We start from the raw sequence: 12,995 nt of genomic DNA, 5'->3' as shown, positions 1-12,995 counted from the left end.
GCCAACAGAAAAAAAATGGTAGAGGACAAAAAAGGTTGCTCTGCAAAGCATAGAAAACCTAATCTAAAACCAAAACCAGAAGATGTAAAAGGTCATGACTGTGAATACTTCTCAAAGGACTTGTATTTGTTAGTAATTAATTTACAAATGATTATTTTTTGAAAGAAAAACATTCTCATAAGCATGTTTTTGCAGATTAGTGTGTTTTGGACAAAGGTAAAGCAGATGGCTCTTGGTGAAAACACAATTTGTTGACGGACAAATAAAGCTCTGCTCTTTTACCGAGATACTGCATGTGTCATTTCCTACTCTCAATCAGATTGTTTGTGGCTCCCGTGTGGTTTGCTCTTTTGCTTTAGAGGACTACAGCTAAACTGTTTGTCTTATCTGCATGGTATTTCCTTTATGATGCAGTACATTAATGAACCTTTTTGTAGTTGTGCTCTTGTAATGGGGAAACTTGAGAAGAACATTCAGGAGGACTTTCCAACCACAATCCTACACCCTGCGTGCAGAATGTGGCTTGTTTCATTCTGGAAACAGATCTAGAAATTGTGGTGTCACGCTCGCTGAGGTTTTACTTTGGAAGATTGTTTTTTTGATTTAGTTAAGAATACATTTATTCTTATTAAAAAGGAAATCACATCAGATGAGGTTTTTCAGAGGTTCAACTGTTGATGCAAACTCATCTATCCTTCATAAAAAATTTGTTCTTCTCAAGCCCCTAAATATTCACTGCATTTCTCTATTATAGGTTATGTTAGTATTCAAAGTGTGACTAATTTCTGTCGCCATTTTCTTTTTTTTCCCCCAAGAAACTCAAAAGAAGAGTGGCATTGCATGTAAAAGAGGAGGAGTGATGCAGGTGTGTGGGCAGGTTTTCATTGCGGCTTTCAATAACCCAAACCTTGCTGCTTTTTCATGAGCACATGCTTGTTAAAGAAATAAAGTAATTTCCTGAGACCTATGTAAGCAAATGTCAAAACCACTTTCAGTTTAAGATAAGTTGAAGACAACTTATCTAACGTATGTTGGAATTCCAACTTATCAATGCCAATTTCTCAGATTTGAGTCTGTGGTTTTGGCTCAAATTGTAGATACAAAAATAACATCTTCAGAGTAAAAGGCTTGTTCTCCAGGGATTGAACATCCTTTATCTAATCTAAATAGAGATAAAAGCATATTTTTTAAGAACATATCATTTGCATGATATGATTAATGTCCTCTTTTAGCTACCTTAGGGTACATAATTAACCTGTTGATATGGTAATGTTGCACGTAGTACAAACTAGTTTTCTGTGATGTTTCTTGCAAAAGGAACTAACAGAGAAGGATGTGCATCTTTCCTGTTATAGATGACACTTCAATTTATCAACAAGGGACATTTTGGTGGATACTAATGATTCATAAACATCCTATTTATGTGCATCGTTGCATAGTAACAACTGCCACATGGATTGCTCTCAAATTGAACTTAAGCAATTTCAAGGCACGTTTTAGACATTCTTTCGCTTTTAAGATATTGCGAAATGTGGTTCCGTTAAAAAAAAATATTATTATGAAAGCACTTCCTGCAGCCTCTTTTCAACCTTCTTTCCCCTTTGCTGACTAGCACCTTCGTCTTTATTTTCTGATCTACAACACACTTTGAAACATGATGTCCGTTGAGACTATTAAACAATGTTATTATTTTTAAATTAACATCTAGTACATGGCTTCCTCGTAATCATGCAAATATTCAACTCATAGTCTCTAAAGTACAGTGTATTTAATGTAGTAAACGAACAGACACTAGAAGTACCAGCTGTAAACTATGTCAGCGAGAAGACACCGACTGTTTCAAAATAAAAGCTCTTCCGGTTTGGATTGTTCTGAAATTTGACATTAGCTTTTGAGAACCTATTCATACTTGGGTTCTTTAAACTTGTATCCAAATTGTGTTATTATAGCAGTGAATACTGCACATTGTTTAGCTGTTAATCCAAAACAATTAAGACTCTACAATATTAAATTAGGCTTAAAGCTGCAATTCTGTGTTTTAGGTAAACTAGATCCAATCTCATCCAATTTCAGTTGGTAGAAAATGTACTTGTATTGAAAAAAAAGGAGACTTGATCAAATTAAAGTCATTGAATTGACTAAGAACTCCTGTGTATGAGACCATTGGCCTAACTGCTGGAGGTTGACCTAAATTGTCATCAGCTGGACAATGATCAGAAACAAAGCAGCTACAGAGGAATCAATGTGCTGTTGTGTCTCGGATAAAGTCCAGACCTTTGACACTTATGACATATCTGAGCATAAGTGAATGTTTACGCTTCATTGATAATCACTGACTGATCAGCAATTCTGTTTTTTCGAAGGAAGGTTGTACTATCTCTTCAGGACGGAACTACTGCAGTAAAATGAGGTGACAAGGCAGCTATGTGTGCCTCTGGCTGGTTAGCAGATTTTCTACGACACTGCAAAGAGGTTAAACAGGAAATGCTGCTCTAGAACTTGTGTTTGTCTTTTCATGGTCTTCTGTTGTAAAATTTTCTTCAACACAAGCAGTGGAAGTACCAACATCTGACAAAGCATACAAATGTATGAAAAAATTTAACATTTTCATACTGATTCCCAATTGAATGTAGGTCTGAATTAGGACATCTCTTGCAACAAGTCAATGCGCAAGTTGCCTCATTGTGATCTGAGTAGTAGTGTGTTAGTTTTGCTTGCCAATGAGTGCAACCAGATGAATCTGGCTCTAGTGGAAAGTTCTTTTAGCAGTTGGTATGACGAGAAAAGTGCGATTTAGTGTAAATTTAGTAATTTACCAAGAACATGTTCTCTAATAAATGTTCTCTTCTGATGTTACAGTTGTATCATACGTTCCCCATTTTCAGAGAGCCTTTCTGATAAAGAATTATTTAAAAAATGAAAACCATATTTCACTTTCTTGAAAGCTTATGATTTCTGTTAGTCTACAAGTCGCATCATATCACTGGAAGTTTGTGGTCACGATGTGGCAAAACATGTTCGTAAAGCAGTACTGTTTGTACATCGCATTGTTGGTACTTTTACTTTAAAAAAACCCAACAATGTGAACATTTTCTTTTCTGCTTTCATATCTAACATTAAGTTTTGTAACGTGTGCGTCATCACATTGCGTGTAACCCTGCTGAGGCACTCAGGTTTTTTTCCTGTTGCAGCTCATCCTTTTACAGATTTGAAAAGATTTGATTTGTCACCCTGAGGTCATCATGTCACCAAGTCTGACCACACTTGTGACGAGTCCTCATGATCATCACACCTCCACGTCATGACTTGAGTCTCACCCTTGAGGTCTGTGAGGTGGAGGTGGGATGGAGGAGGTTGTCTGACAGCTTCCTGCCATTGTGAGAGATTTGACAACCCAAGGATTTCACCCCCCTTGTTTTTGTTCAAAAACCACATAGTTGCATGTGAAGAGCTTATTTTTTATATTCTGGATGGAAGTATTTTGCCTGTAAAAGACAATGGCACAGAACATTTCGCTCTAAGGCCTTGATGGTGTTTATTTTGCAGCAGATTGACAAAGAAGGGCTTTTGCACCATGAAACACAACATGTCCGTTTGTCTCTTTGATACTCTGGGAGATTTTCCTTCATTTGTTTGACTGTTGTTATTCCCCATGAAGTCATGTTTGTATTAGTCATGATTCTCATGTCCAGAGTGGAGAAAATATTACTGTAACAAACAACACACAGTTGAAGTTATCCTAAAATTGCAACATTTCATTCAATTAGAGGAAATCTATAGTGCAGAACCACAAAATCTTACCAAGTATTGTTGGTCTAGTTTCTAGTGCAAATATATTGGAATGCTTGAAGCAAGAGAAAACTAACAAACAAGCAATGTTTCAGCAAGATATCGGCGCTTGTTTGGAGTCAATAATTTTTTAACTTTGACAAAAAAGTGATAGCTGTAAGTGCATTAATGAATCAGTAGAACAATATATTTTTCCCATATTATCAGTTATAATTTTTTGTTCCACTGGCAGACCATTAGTGTTCCTTTTTCATCAGTATTAAGGAATTATTTCTCGCTGTAAAGTTACTTGTTATTTCTCTTATTTCAAGTAGACTAAGGTATTACCACTGGAAACTACATCAAATATGCTTGGTAAGATTTAGTGTGTTTTTTCAGTGCACATTCAGGTTTGTAGTTTTCAGTCTCTAACTCAGAAAAAGGGGGAAATTGAGGAGCTGAGAGTTCTTTCAGAATAACTCCTCTTTTAAGCGTTGCTTAATGAGTAGCTGAGTTTTTACCAGCTGCCAAGAAGGCTTTCTACTAAAGGAAACCTTGAATGCAACATTTTAAATGTCATTTAAAAAGCTCTGTGCAGGCATTTTTACACTGAACAGAGAAGGCCTTCTGCTTCTCTTTCTGTCCCATTCCTAATGTTCCCACGAAAACAGAAAGCTGTTCTCCTTTGGCAGAGCTGCAGCCCACACAGGCCATAAAAACGACCCCCATCGGACCTGCGGAGGCAGTCACCTCAGGCACTTCCAGTGTTGCCAGAGACCTTCTGACGCTTTATTGACCCTCCGTCCTTATCTGGGGTTTAACTGATTCTATCAGCGTCTGTCACGCTGCACAGCCTGCGCACTACGTATGTTGACATTACTGGAAGAAAGGATTCAGATATCATATGTAAAACTAGATGTGTGTCAGAGTAGAAACACAGAGTCAGCAGGGCTCATAAAATTCTTTAAAAAGTTTCTAAGCTATGTTTAAAGTTTTGATACTAGATCACGCCACCTAAGCCTATGTATCCTGCACATTGTAACATTTTAAGATGATTTGTCATATAACCGAAACAGGAAATACCAAAAATAAATTACATGTGGAACAGGAACAAGGGAAGAAAACAAAACAGGACTGACATGGAAAAAGTTTTGTTTATGTCAACAAGGAACTGAACAGGAACAGTTAAACAAAAACATGGTGGCTGTGAAAAATAAATACACCCCTGTTAAAAATTCAGGTATGGGATGTAAAACCCTTCAAACTATCATCCTCCTACATCTTGATAAAAGTTGCCAGTGCTGCCTGGGAAAAGATCTCAGAATCTACCAGACAGCACTTGGTTCACGTGACCTAAAAGATTTGCTACTAAATTTTGATAGGTCTGACAAGCCCATTGCAAAATGATAAATTTTCTCTCATTAAGCCATTGTTTATTGAGTTGAAACTTTGACTCATTGTGAGCAAAAATAATTAAATACCTCTTTATGTAAAGCTTTCAAACAGAAACCAGCATGTTTGGATCAAAACTGACTGGTTTTTCATCCACAATGTTAAATACTTAAATTCTACATAAGGAAGAGGAATCCCAAAGCATAATGCTACCACTGCCTTGTTTTATAGTGAGTTTTATGTGTGTACAAGGAATCTGGTTTGGGATTAAGGGCCAAAAGTTCAGGTTTGGTTTGATTGAACTAAAAATTTTCAACAGATCTGGATGTTTCTTTTGGAGTCCTTCATTCCTACTTCTTAGTCTACATGCATGGAAAATACTGAACATTTTTGTTGCATTCTCACAAGCAGCTCTTGTTGGAAAGTCATGCAGCTCCCTTTGTTTTTGAGATCCTCCAGTTTCATTTTTGTCTTTCCTCTGTTTTTAAGAAATGTTGATTGCATCTAATATTTCAACAGTTATTCATTTATGTTGTGGGAACTTTTGTCAGCCAATGTGCATAACTCTGCAGTCTCTAGGAAAAATGAAGTGTAATGATGCACTTATACTTACTTTCAGGGAAATTTTCTTTTGCTTACAATGCAGATAGATGCACCTTTTGCTCAATGGGATTTGATCATGTGATGATACTTTTCAATAAAATCTAACACAGCTAGAGATTCTGCTCAAATCAGTCATTTGTGAAAGACTGGGAAGAAGAAAGACACGTAAAATTACGTTTGCACTTTACCACAAGCCATAAAGGGGAAACATCGAGCATGTGCTCGGATGAGACCATTGTGGAGATTTTCGTCCTCCAATCTAAATCTTACTCTGTGCAAAGCCTATTAGTAGTCTTTTGTATTAGTCTACAAAATACTTGAGCTTCCAGGAGGATAATGATCCTAAAACATACCAGCAAAGCATTTTCTTGTGCGAGAAAATAACGGACAATATTTGAGTGCTAAAGTCCTGATCCTCTTTATGTAGTGTGGCCGAGCTGGAGCTGGGTCTCTTGAGGGATAAAGAAGATGGCAAAAGATAAGTACTGGAGCTGAATACAAATTTCATCTAAGTATATGCAGAAAACTAAGATGCATTTTCTTCATACTCTACATTGAAGTGCTACTTTTTGTTCTGCCCCAGCTTGTGGTTATGACATCACAACATGGTAAAAAGTTCAAGGGGTTTGAATGTTTAATCAATGTACTGTTCATAAATGAGAAGCACTTCAGTAAATTCCCCCTGAGTTGCAGTGTTGTTCTTTGCTGCTCATGACTGATTCTTTAACTGACAGACAAAGGGAGTAGGAGGAGCCGCCTGGGAGGAGTGTGGGAGGGATCTAGAACAACTGCTTACTCTCTTCAACTAAAAACTACAAAAACTGTCTGATACCGGCACAAAGGAGAAGTGGAAATCCTGAGTGAGATGAGAGAAAGACTGCGACGCTTCTCAGAGGAAGAGCTCGAGACACAAGGCTTATTAAGAGGAAGAAGAACAGGAAAGAGGGAACAGATCATCAAATCAGAATAATAAAGGCATTCATCTTATTACAAATCCAGACAGCAAGAAGATTCAGACAAACTTCAGTTCTACTGCTGGAAAGAAAGATGTCGCTACATGGTCCGGACTCTGTGAGGCATGGACTACTTGTGACACTTTTGGTCCTTTGGAGGTGAAACAATCCTAAACACATCTCTGAGTTTGGACAAAGGGACAAAATCTCTTCATGAGGACAGCCTTCTAAAAGTTTTGAATGAGGATAACCCAACACCTTATGCCAATAATGGACCGTATGAGTGTGAAGGATTTTTGTTTGACTCATTTAACTGAGTGAGTAAAAGGGAGTCTGTATCTGGTGGGCTGCAGCCTGGTGAAGGGAGCCCGAGCAGGGGGAGGGGAAGACTCACCAGCCTGGATATCTGTCCTCTGGGAGGAATCTTTTCAGTGTTCATCAATCTCCAAAAGTAAGTACACCAATAGAGGAAAGATAATCAAATCTACAATTCCCCAACCAGAAAAACTATCACTGCTGATGGCTTGACAGTGCCTTGTTGTTTTCGACTGCTCTGGTTTTTGCTTCTCACTCATGGACAGTTGCTTTGTCTCATAATGAATAACACTACAAGCCTGTTGGACAATTCAAACTGCAGCAAGAATGACATGTTCAAGTACCCCCTGTACAGCACAGTCTTCAGCATTGTGTTTGTGGTCGGACTCATCACAAATGTGGTGGCCCTTTACATATTCACATGCTCTCTAAAATTAAGGAACGAGACCACCACATACATGATGAACCTGGTGGTGTCTGACTTGCTGTTTGTCTTCACTCTGCCTCTGAGGGTCTTCTACTTCATCAACAAGAACTGGCCCTTCGGGGGGATTTTCTGCCAGATCTCCGTCTCGCTTTTTTACACCAACATGTACGGCAGCATGCTCTTTCTCACATGCATCAGCGTGGACCGCTTCCTGGCCATCGTGCACCCCTTTCGCTCGAGGATGCTCAGGACCAAACGCAACGCCAGGATAGTGTGCGCTGCCGTGTGGGTCCTGGTACTTTCAGGAAGCCTCCCTACTGGGTTTCTGCTAAATAGTACCACAAAGGACACTCATGGGAACACTTTCTGCTTTGAGAACTTTTCATCCAATACCTGGAAATCCCACCTGTCTAAAGTGGTGATCTTTATAGAGACAGTTGGTTTCCTGATTCCTCTTCTACTCAACGTTTGTTGCTCTATCATGGTGTTACAGACGCTGCGGCGCCCTCAGACTGTGAGTCGAGGGGGAAAGGTGAACAAAACCAAGATCCTGCGGATGATAATCGTGCACTTGTGCATTTTTTGCTTTTGCTTCATCCCCTATAATGTCAACCTGGTGTTTTATGCTCTGGTCCGCACCAAAACCATAAAGGGATGCTTTACTGAGTCTGTAGTTCGAACAATCTACCCGATAGCCCTTTGCATTGCTGTGTCCAACTGTTGCTTTGATCCCATCGTGTACTACTTCACCTCAGAGACAATCCAGAACTCCTTCAAGAAGACGTCTCAGGCCTCCCGTTCGTTTGATGTCAAGTTCTCTGAGGCCATGCAGTCTGAGAGCGGCCCCAGTTTGCAATGGAGCCTAAAGAATCTGAGAGCGAAGGTCTTCCACAGCGAGTCTTCTGTCTGAAAATTCTCAGTTACCTTTCTTAGGAGAGTTTTTCCTATTTTGGACTTCATCTCAGGGCAAATTCTTTAAACTATGGATTTAACAACCTCTGCTTTGCAGTATTACCACTTGACCTTACTCTCACATGCGAGGATTTCTTACAACTACTTACACATTTCTGTTTCCTGTGGATTATACTGTAATTGTGTTTGACACAGTTTCTCAGCCTGTGATGCATTAGGGGAATATGATCACCGAACTGCACAATTTTGATATTAACATATTAATGTACCTGTATTGCTGTATATATGTATGGTATATTGTGGTGCTAACTTTAGAATGTTATCTATTAAGTTAACAAAGAGCTAAGCTATATGTACAGGGCTTTTTGTATGTTAGGTATTAAAAGTCATTCTGTAATTCACTTTTGTGAATGTGTCATTTTTTTAAATTGTGAATTACAGAATGGAAAGGCAGCCTTGATGTTGTTCTGGGAACATTTCATTGTAGTCTTATGAATGCACTGACAGACTTCCTCATACTGCACTCACGCTATTGTCATGAATAAAAGCCATGTGCTGCCTCATGCAAAAAACTGCACTTTGAAACTTTTTCTTTTAAATATGAAAGATCTGTTTTTCTGTCATTTATCATGCTGTCATACATCTTTAAACAGAAACTTTTAGAATTATAACTTGGTCACATTTTTTGAAATACTGGTTCACTGTAACACTCTTTCTAATTTTGAACTAAATGTGGGAAGCTTGCAGTACTTTAAGCCAATAAAAAAGTGAGCTTGCATAATTTAACACCAAATGCTAAAATTTTGAGACATCTAAATCTTTAACTAAGTTGTTTTTTATTGCTCATTGATTAAATCATATCTGTATTTTCTGTCTTTTTGTGGAAGATCTAAAGATTAAAGTGCATTCTCACTCCATTTAAACTGCACTGTTAGAAATGAAACGCAACAAAAATTATGTGCATAGTTTGTGATACAATTCATTGGTCAGAACATACTTTTTTTATATATTTCTGCAATGTATTTCAGTCTGAAGGTGTATAAACTATGTTGTTTTGGAAAAGAAAATAGTATGAAAGTATGACCACGATGTATCAAATGCAGCATAAAGAGATTGAGAAATTCAAGTGTTGCTTAAAATAATATTAGGTAAGCCTTGAAGTTGCAATTTATTCCAAACTGCTCAAATCGAAATGGTCACAATAAAATGAAACATGAAAAGGGATGCTTTAAAAAAAACAGAAGCCTTGAACATCATACATCAAATAGTTGCTGAAAATTATTTAATGGTAATAAACACTGGTGTGAGAATGTACGTGTAATTAATTCTGCATTCAGAAATATTTGAGGTGTTTTTAAGGGAAATTCTTATAACTATGTGACTATAATTGTCTGAAATATCACAAATATGATGATAACACAAATATGAGAAATCCAGCTGACATTTCCAAAAATAAATATAAGATTTATAATTATTTTCTCTTAATATGCAGCACAGAGTTAAGAGCTTAGAATCTCTTTTCTTTTTCCTGTACAATGTAAAGAAGTGAAAGCTATGAGTTAGGATGTGTTTCACTTCTCCAAGGACTTCTGTGTGTGGCCTACGAAAACAAAAGATGCATACGTAATTGTTGCTCACTGACATTTAGAGATTCTCCACAGTTTTAGGTCATCAACACGTGAATTCACATCTGTGGTGCTGTGACCACAAGTAGGAGAAATCATCTTAGTAAAAACATTGAAGCAACGTGGGTTGATCAGAGAAAGGACTGTTTCTTTTAAACCTACATTGGAATTTCATTTTATCTGCTGTAACACTTTGTCTTCCCTTCCCTCACAAGGACATAGATTTTTTTTTTTTTTGGTGTTTTTTTTGGCTAATGAGTCTGTCGGCTTCCACCAAAAACCTTTGGTGGAGCTTTTTAACAATACGGGTGAAAGTTTATATAATAGAAACTGATGGTTTGCATTTAGACTGAACCAGTTGGACACCCCATGCATAAAGCAATCCATGTAGGATACAGAATTTTTCATGCAGGAAGTATACATCATAAAAACTTCATAATATAGTTAGATCTGCTAAAAATGGTTACTGAATAAGGAACTAAGCATAATCTTATGTATTTAGACCCATAAAATAAACCTAGATTTTCTATTGTACATGTACTGTTATCAGTTAGAATTTATTTTAGCAGACATTTAGTTTTTAAAAATAATCTTTTTTTTTCTAAAAGAAGTTTAAATTATCTGACAAAGAAGTACTTTGGTAAAGAGGTGAAGGTCTCAGACTTATATTCTAAAAAAAAACCAAAACACTATGCTCTTGGCTTGAATGGATTTTAAAGAACAATTATAAAAGGTAAATTTAAGATTATTATTATATATTTCTGATTTAAAAGTATGTGCTATATATCATCATAAAGTTCTCATGCAGTTTAATAGTTATGCCAACTGGAAATGATTGAAATATAAAAAAATTCTCCTTTAGATCTCAGTTTTCTGATGTAATTTTGGATTCTTTTTGCACTTCCATGCAAGGCCGGCTTTCTGTTGAATAGCTTTTACATATTTTCACAGAGCTGACTTGACTGAAAATTTTGTGCATAAATAAAAATGAGGAACTATTATTTAAGTATTATTTATTCAGTGACAAAAGTCACACTTTGCATGTTGCTATTGCATGTGTGAGTGCTATGAAATGTTTTGGACTTCAGCAAGCACTTTCAGCACAATCGCTTGCACGCTTTAAGGATGACAGTCATTCACAGGCCCCATGTGACTCAAACCCACTGTTGTGCATAAAAATAAACTGATAGAAACCATATTTACCACACAGAAAAATATGGTTATGTTTGGGTTCAGCACTTTGAACCTGAAAAGATAGAAGCTGATATGATTCATTTTAACTCTAAAAGAAAAATAAAATACCTGCAAGTCACGAAGAACCACTGAAGCAGAGCATGCATGTGGAAATCTCAAACTAAAATCTTGCAGAATTAGATCCTGTTGTCACAGGAAATAATGTGCTGTGAAGCCAAAGCACCAGGAAACCACTAACAGAACGACATGCTGCTAAAACCTTACTGGCAATTCCTAAAGATCAGGCAGAGACACTGTATTTATACCTGGACCAAAATTCAACACAATCAAGAACACTGTTTCGAAAACAAACAGCTTTCTGGCTAAAAGCTAGCATCATCCCTGGCAAGGGCCAAACGTCTGGTTCTGTGTTTACAGTATACAATCTGATCACCAGGTGTTGATGACTGTTAATGTCACTGCAAAAAATGAAGGCAGGAACAGGAGCGGATAAACAAAGGAAATCACAACTCCAAGCCACTTTAGATAAATGATATAAGCCTTTTCACTCACTCAGCACCAAGAGAGACAATACAAAGTGATATTGTCTTAATAGTTCTGATTTACTGATTTGGTGAGGCAAGCATTGAGGTACTGTTCATGTTAGAGGCAGAGACCTGCATGCTCTGCATTCACAGCCAGTATGTTATCAATTTGACCTTTCCTTCCCAACAGGCTGCAGGATGAGAAAACACAGGCGAGGTGCAGGTTGTTGTCACATATACATTCTGTTTTTCATTCTGTTGGGGGTGTGGACCAGCAGCTTTGTATGAGAAATCTCTGTGGATTTGGTCTATAATACAAAGACAATAAGTGTATTCAATTTTCTTGACATTTCAGTTGTCTAGAAAGGTGAAAGTAGCTTTAGTATGAGTAATTATATATGTGTCTTGAACAGAAATTCAGATTCTACAAACAATTTAGTGTCTGACAGGCCAATATACATTTTAAGTCATTCCACTTTATTTTGTGATAAAGCAGACTAGGAAATTAAAACTTAAACCTTTGAATTAAACTTGGTTAATTCAAGTTTACAGTCTTTTATACAGCCCTAAAAATTGCCTTTGTTTGGCTGATCAACTATCAATATAATACCAGAGGCAACGTCACACTGTGTGTATGCGAGAGCAGTCAGCATTACACAGGTTTGCAGTGGAAAAGAGCAATACTATTATGCCAGTGCAAACAAAACAGATTAGACATTGTAAACTGTCTTCAGCTTCTTAGAGTAACGTGATTAATAAGCACAATTAGCACAAAGTTGTTACAGCAACCTCTTAGCGATCACTAATCTAATGTTTAAGCCGTCAGCGGTGGCATCACAGCACCATGTCATTCTTGAAGACCCTAAAGTGTTCTTGATCAAGACTGCCAACTTTTGGGGCAACTGTGATAAATCTGACATGTCTCTCCTCTGATCCTCCTGATGAGCTCTTTGAAGCACTGTCAGCCTATATCAGCAGTGATTTCTGCTGGAAATCTGACACCAGGAAAAGCAGTTTGGGTTGGGTCAGTGGTGAGGTTGGTGGAGAGGTTATTGTCCTCAGACTCAATCCACAGCTAAGGCCACATGACAGGGGGGAGAGGGGGGAGCACCATTTTGCCCAGTGGATTTGGGGGAAGGGGCTCACTGCATTAGATGATCAACTATTTTCCTTTCCACAGAGGGAAAATTAGGCAGGAAATGACTGTTATTACCCTGACATGGCTGGTGCCTATTTGGATATCTGCACTGTTTTCTTGTAATTACAATAAACATGCCATATA

General features: G+C 37.6%; 2 protein-coding genes across 2 annotated transcripts in view; both read left to right on the top strand.

The window, feature by feature from the left end:
• rcbtb2 (regulator of chromosome condensation (RCC1) and BTB (POZ) domain containing protein 2) overlaps window positions 1–7,402 on the top strand; it is a 24,317-nt gene extending 16,915 nt beyond the window's left edge. The window contains exon 13 of the mRNA XM_055027739.1: window positions 6,191–7,402. Within this exon, the coding sequence (XP_054883714.1) occupies window positions 6,191–6,219 (29 nt within the window). The 3' untranslated portion in view covers window positions 6,220–7,402. The remainder of the gene's footprint in view (window positions 1–6,190) is intronic.
• On the top strand, window positions 7,302–12,995 carry LOC129358669 (lysophosphatidic acid receptor 6-like). Its single transcript, XM_055027740.1, has one exon. It carries the CDS (start codon window positions 7,313–7,315, stop codon window positions 8,366–8,368), a length of 1,056 nt encoding a protein of 351 aa, XP_054883715.1. The 5' UTR covers window positions 7,302–7,312; the 3' UTR covers window positions 8,369–12,995.

This window comes from Poeciliopsis prolifica, unplaced genomic scaffold (genome assembly GCF_027474105.1).
Source record: "Poeciliopsis prolifica strain line A6 unplaced genomic scaffold, Auburn_PproV2 SCAFFOLD004, whole genome shotgun sequence".
Taxonomy (NCBI): Eukaryota; Metazoa; Chordata; class Actinopteri; order Cyprinodontiformes; family Poeciliidae; genus Poeciliopsis; species Poeciliopsis prolifica.
Note: the sequence above shows the minus strand (reverse complement) of the source record. Positions and strands in the feature narration are given on the sequence as shown.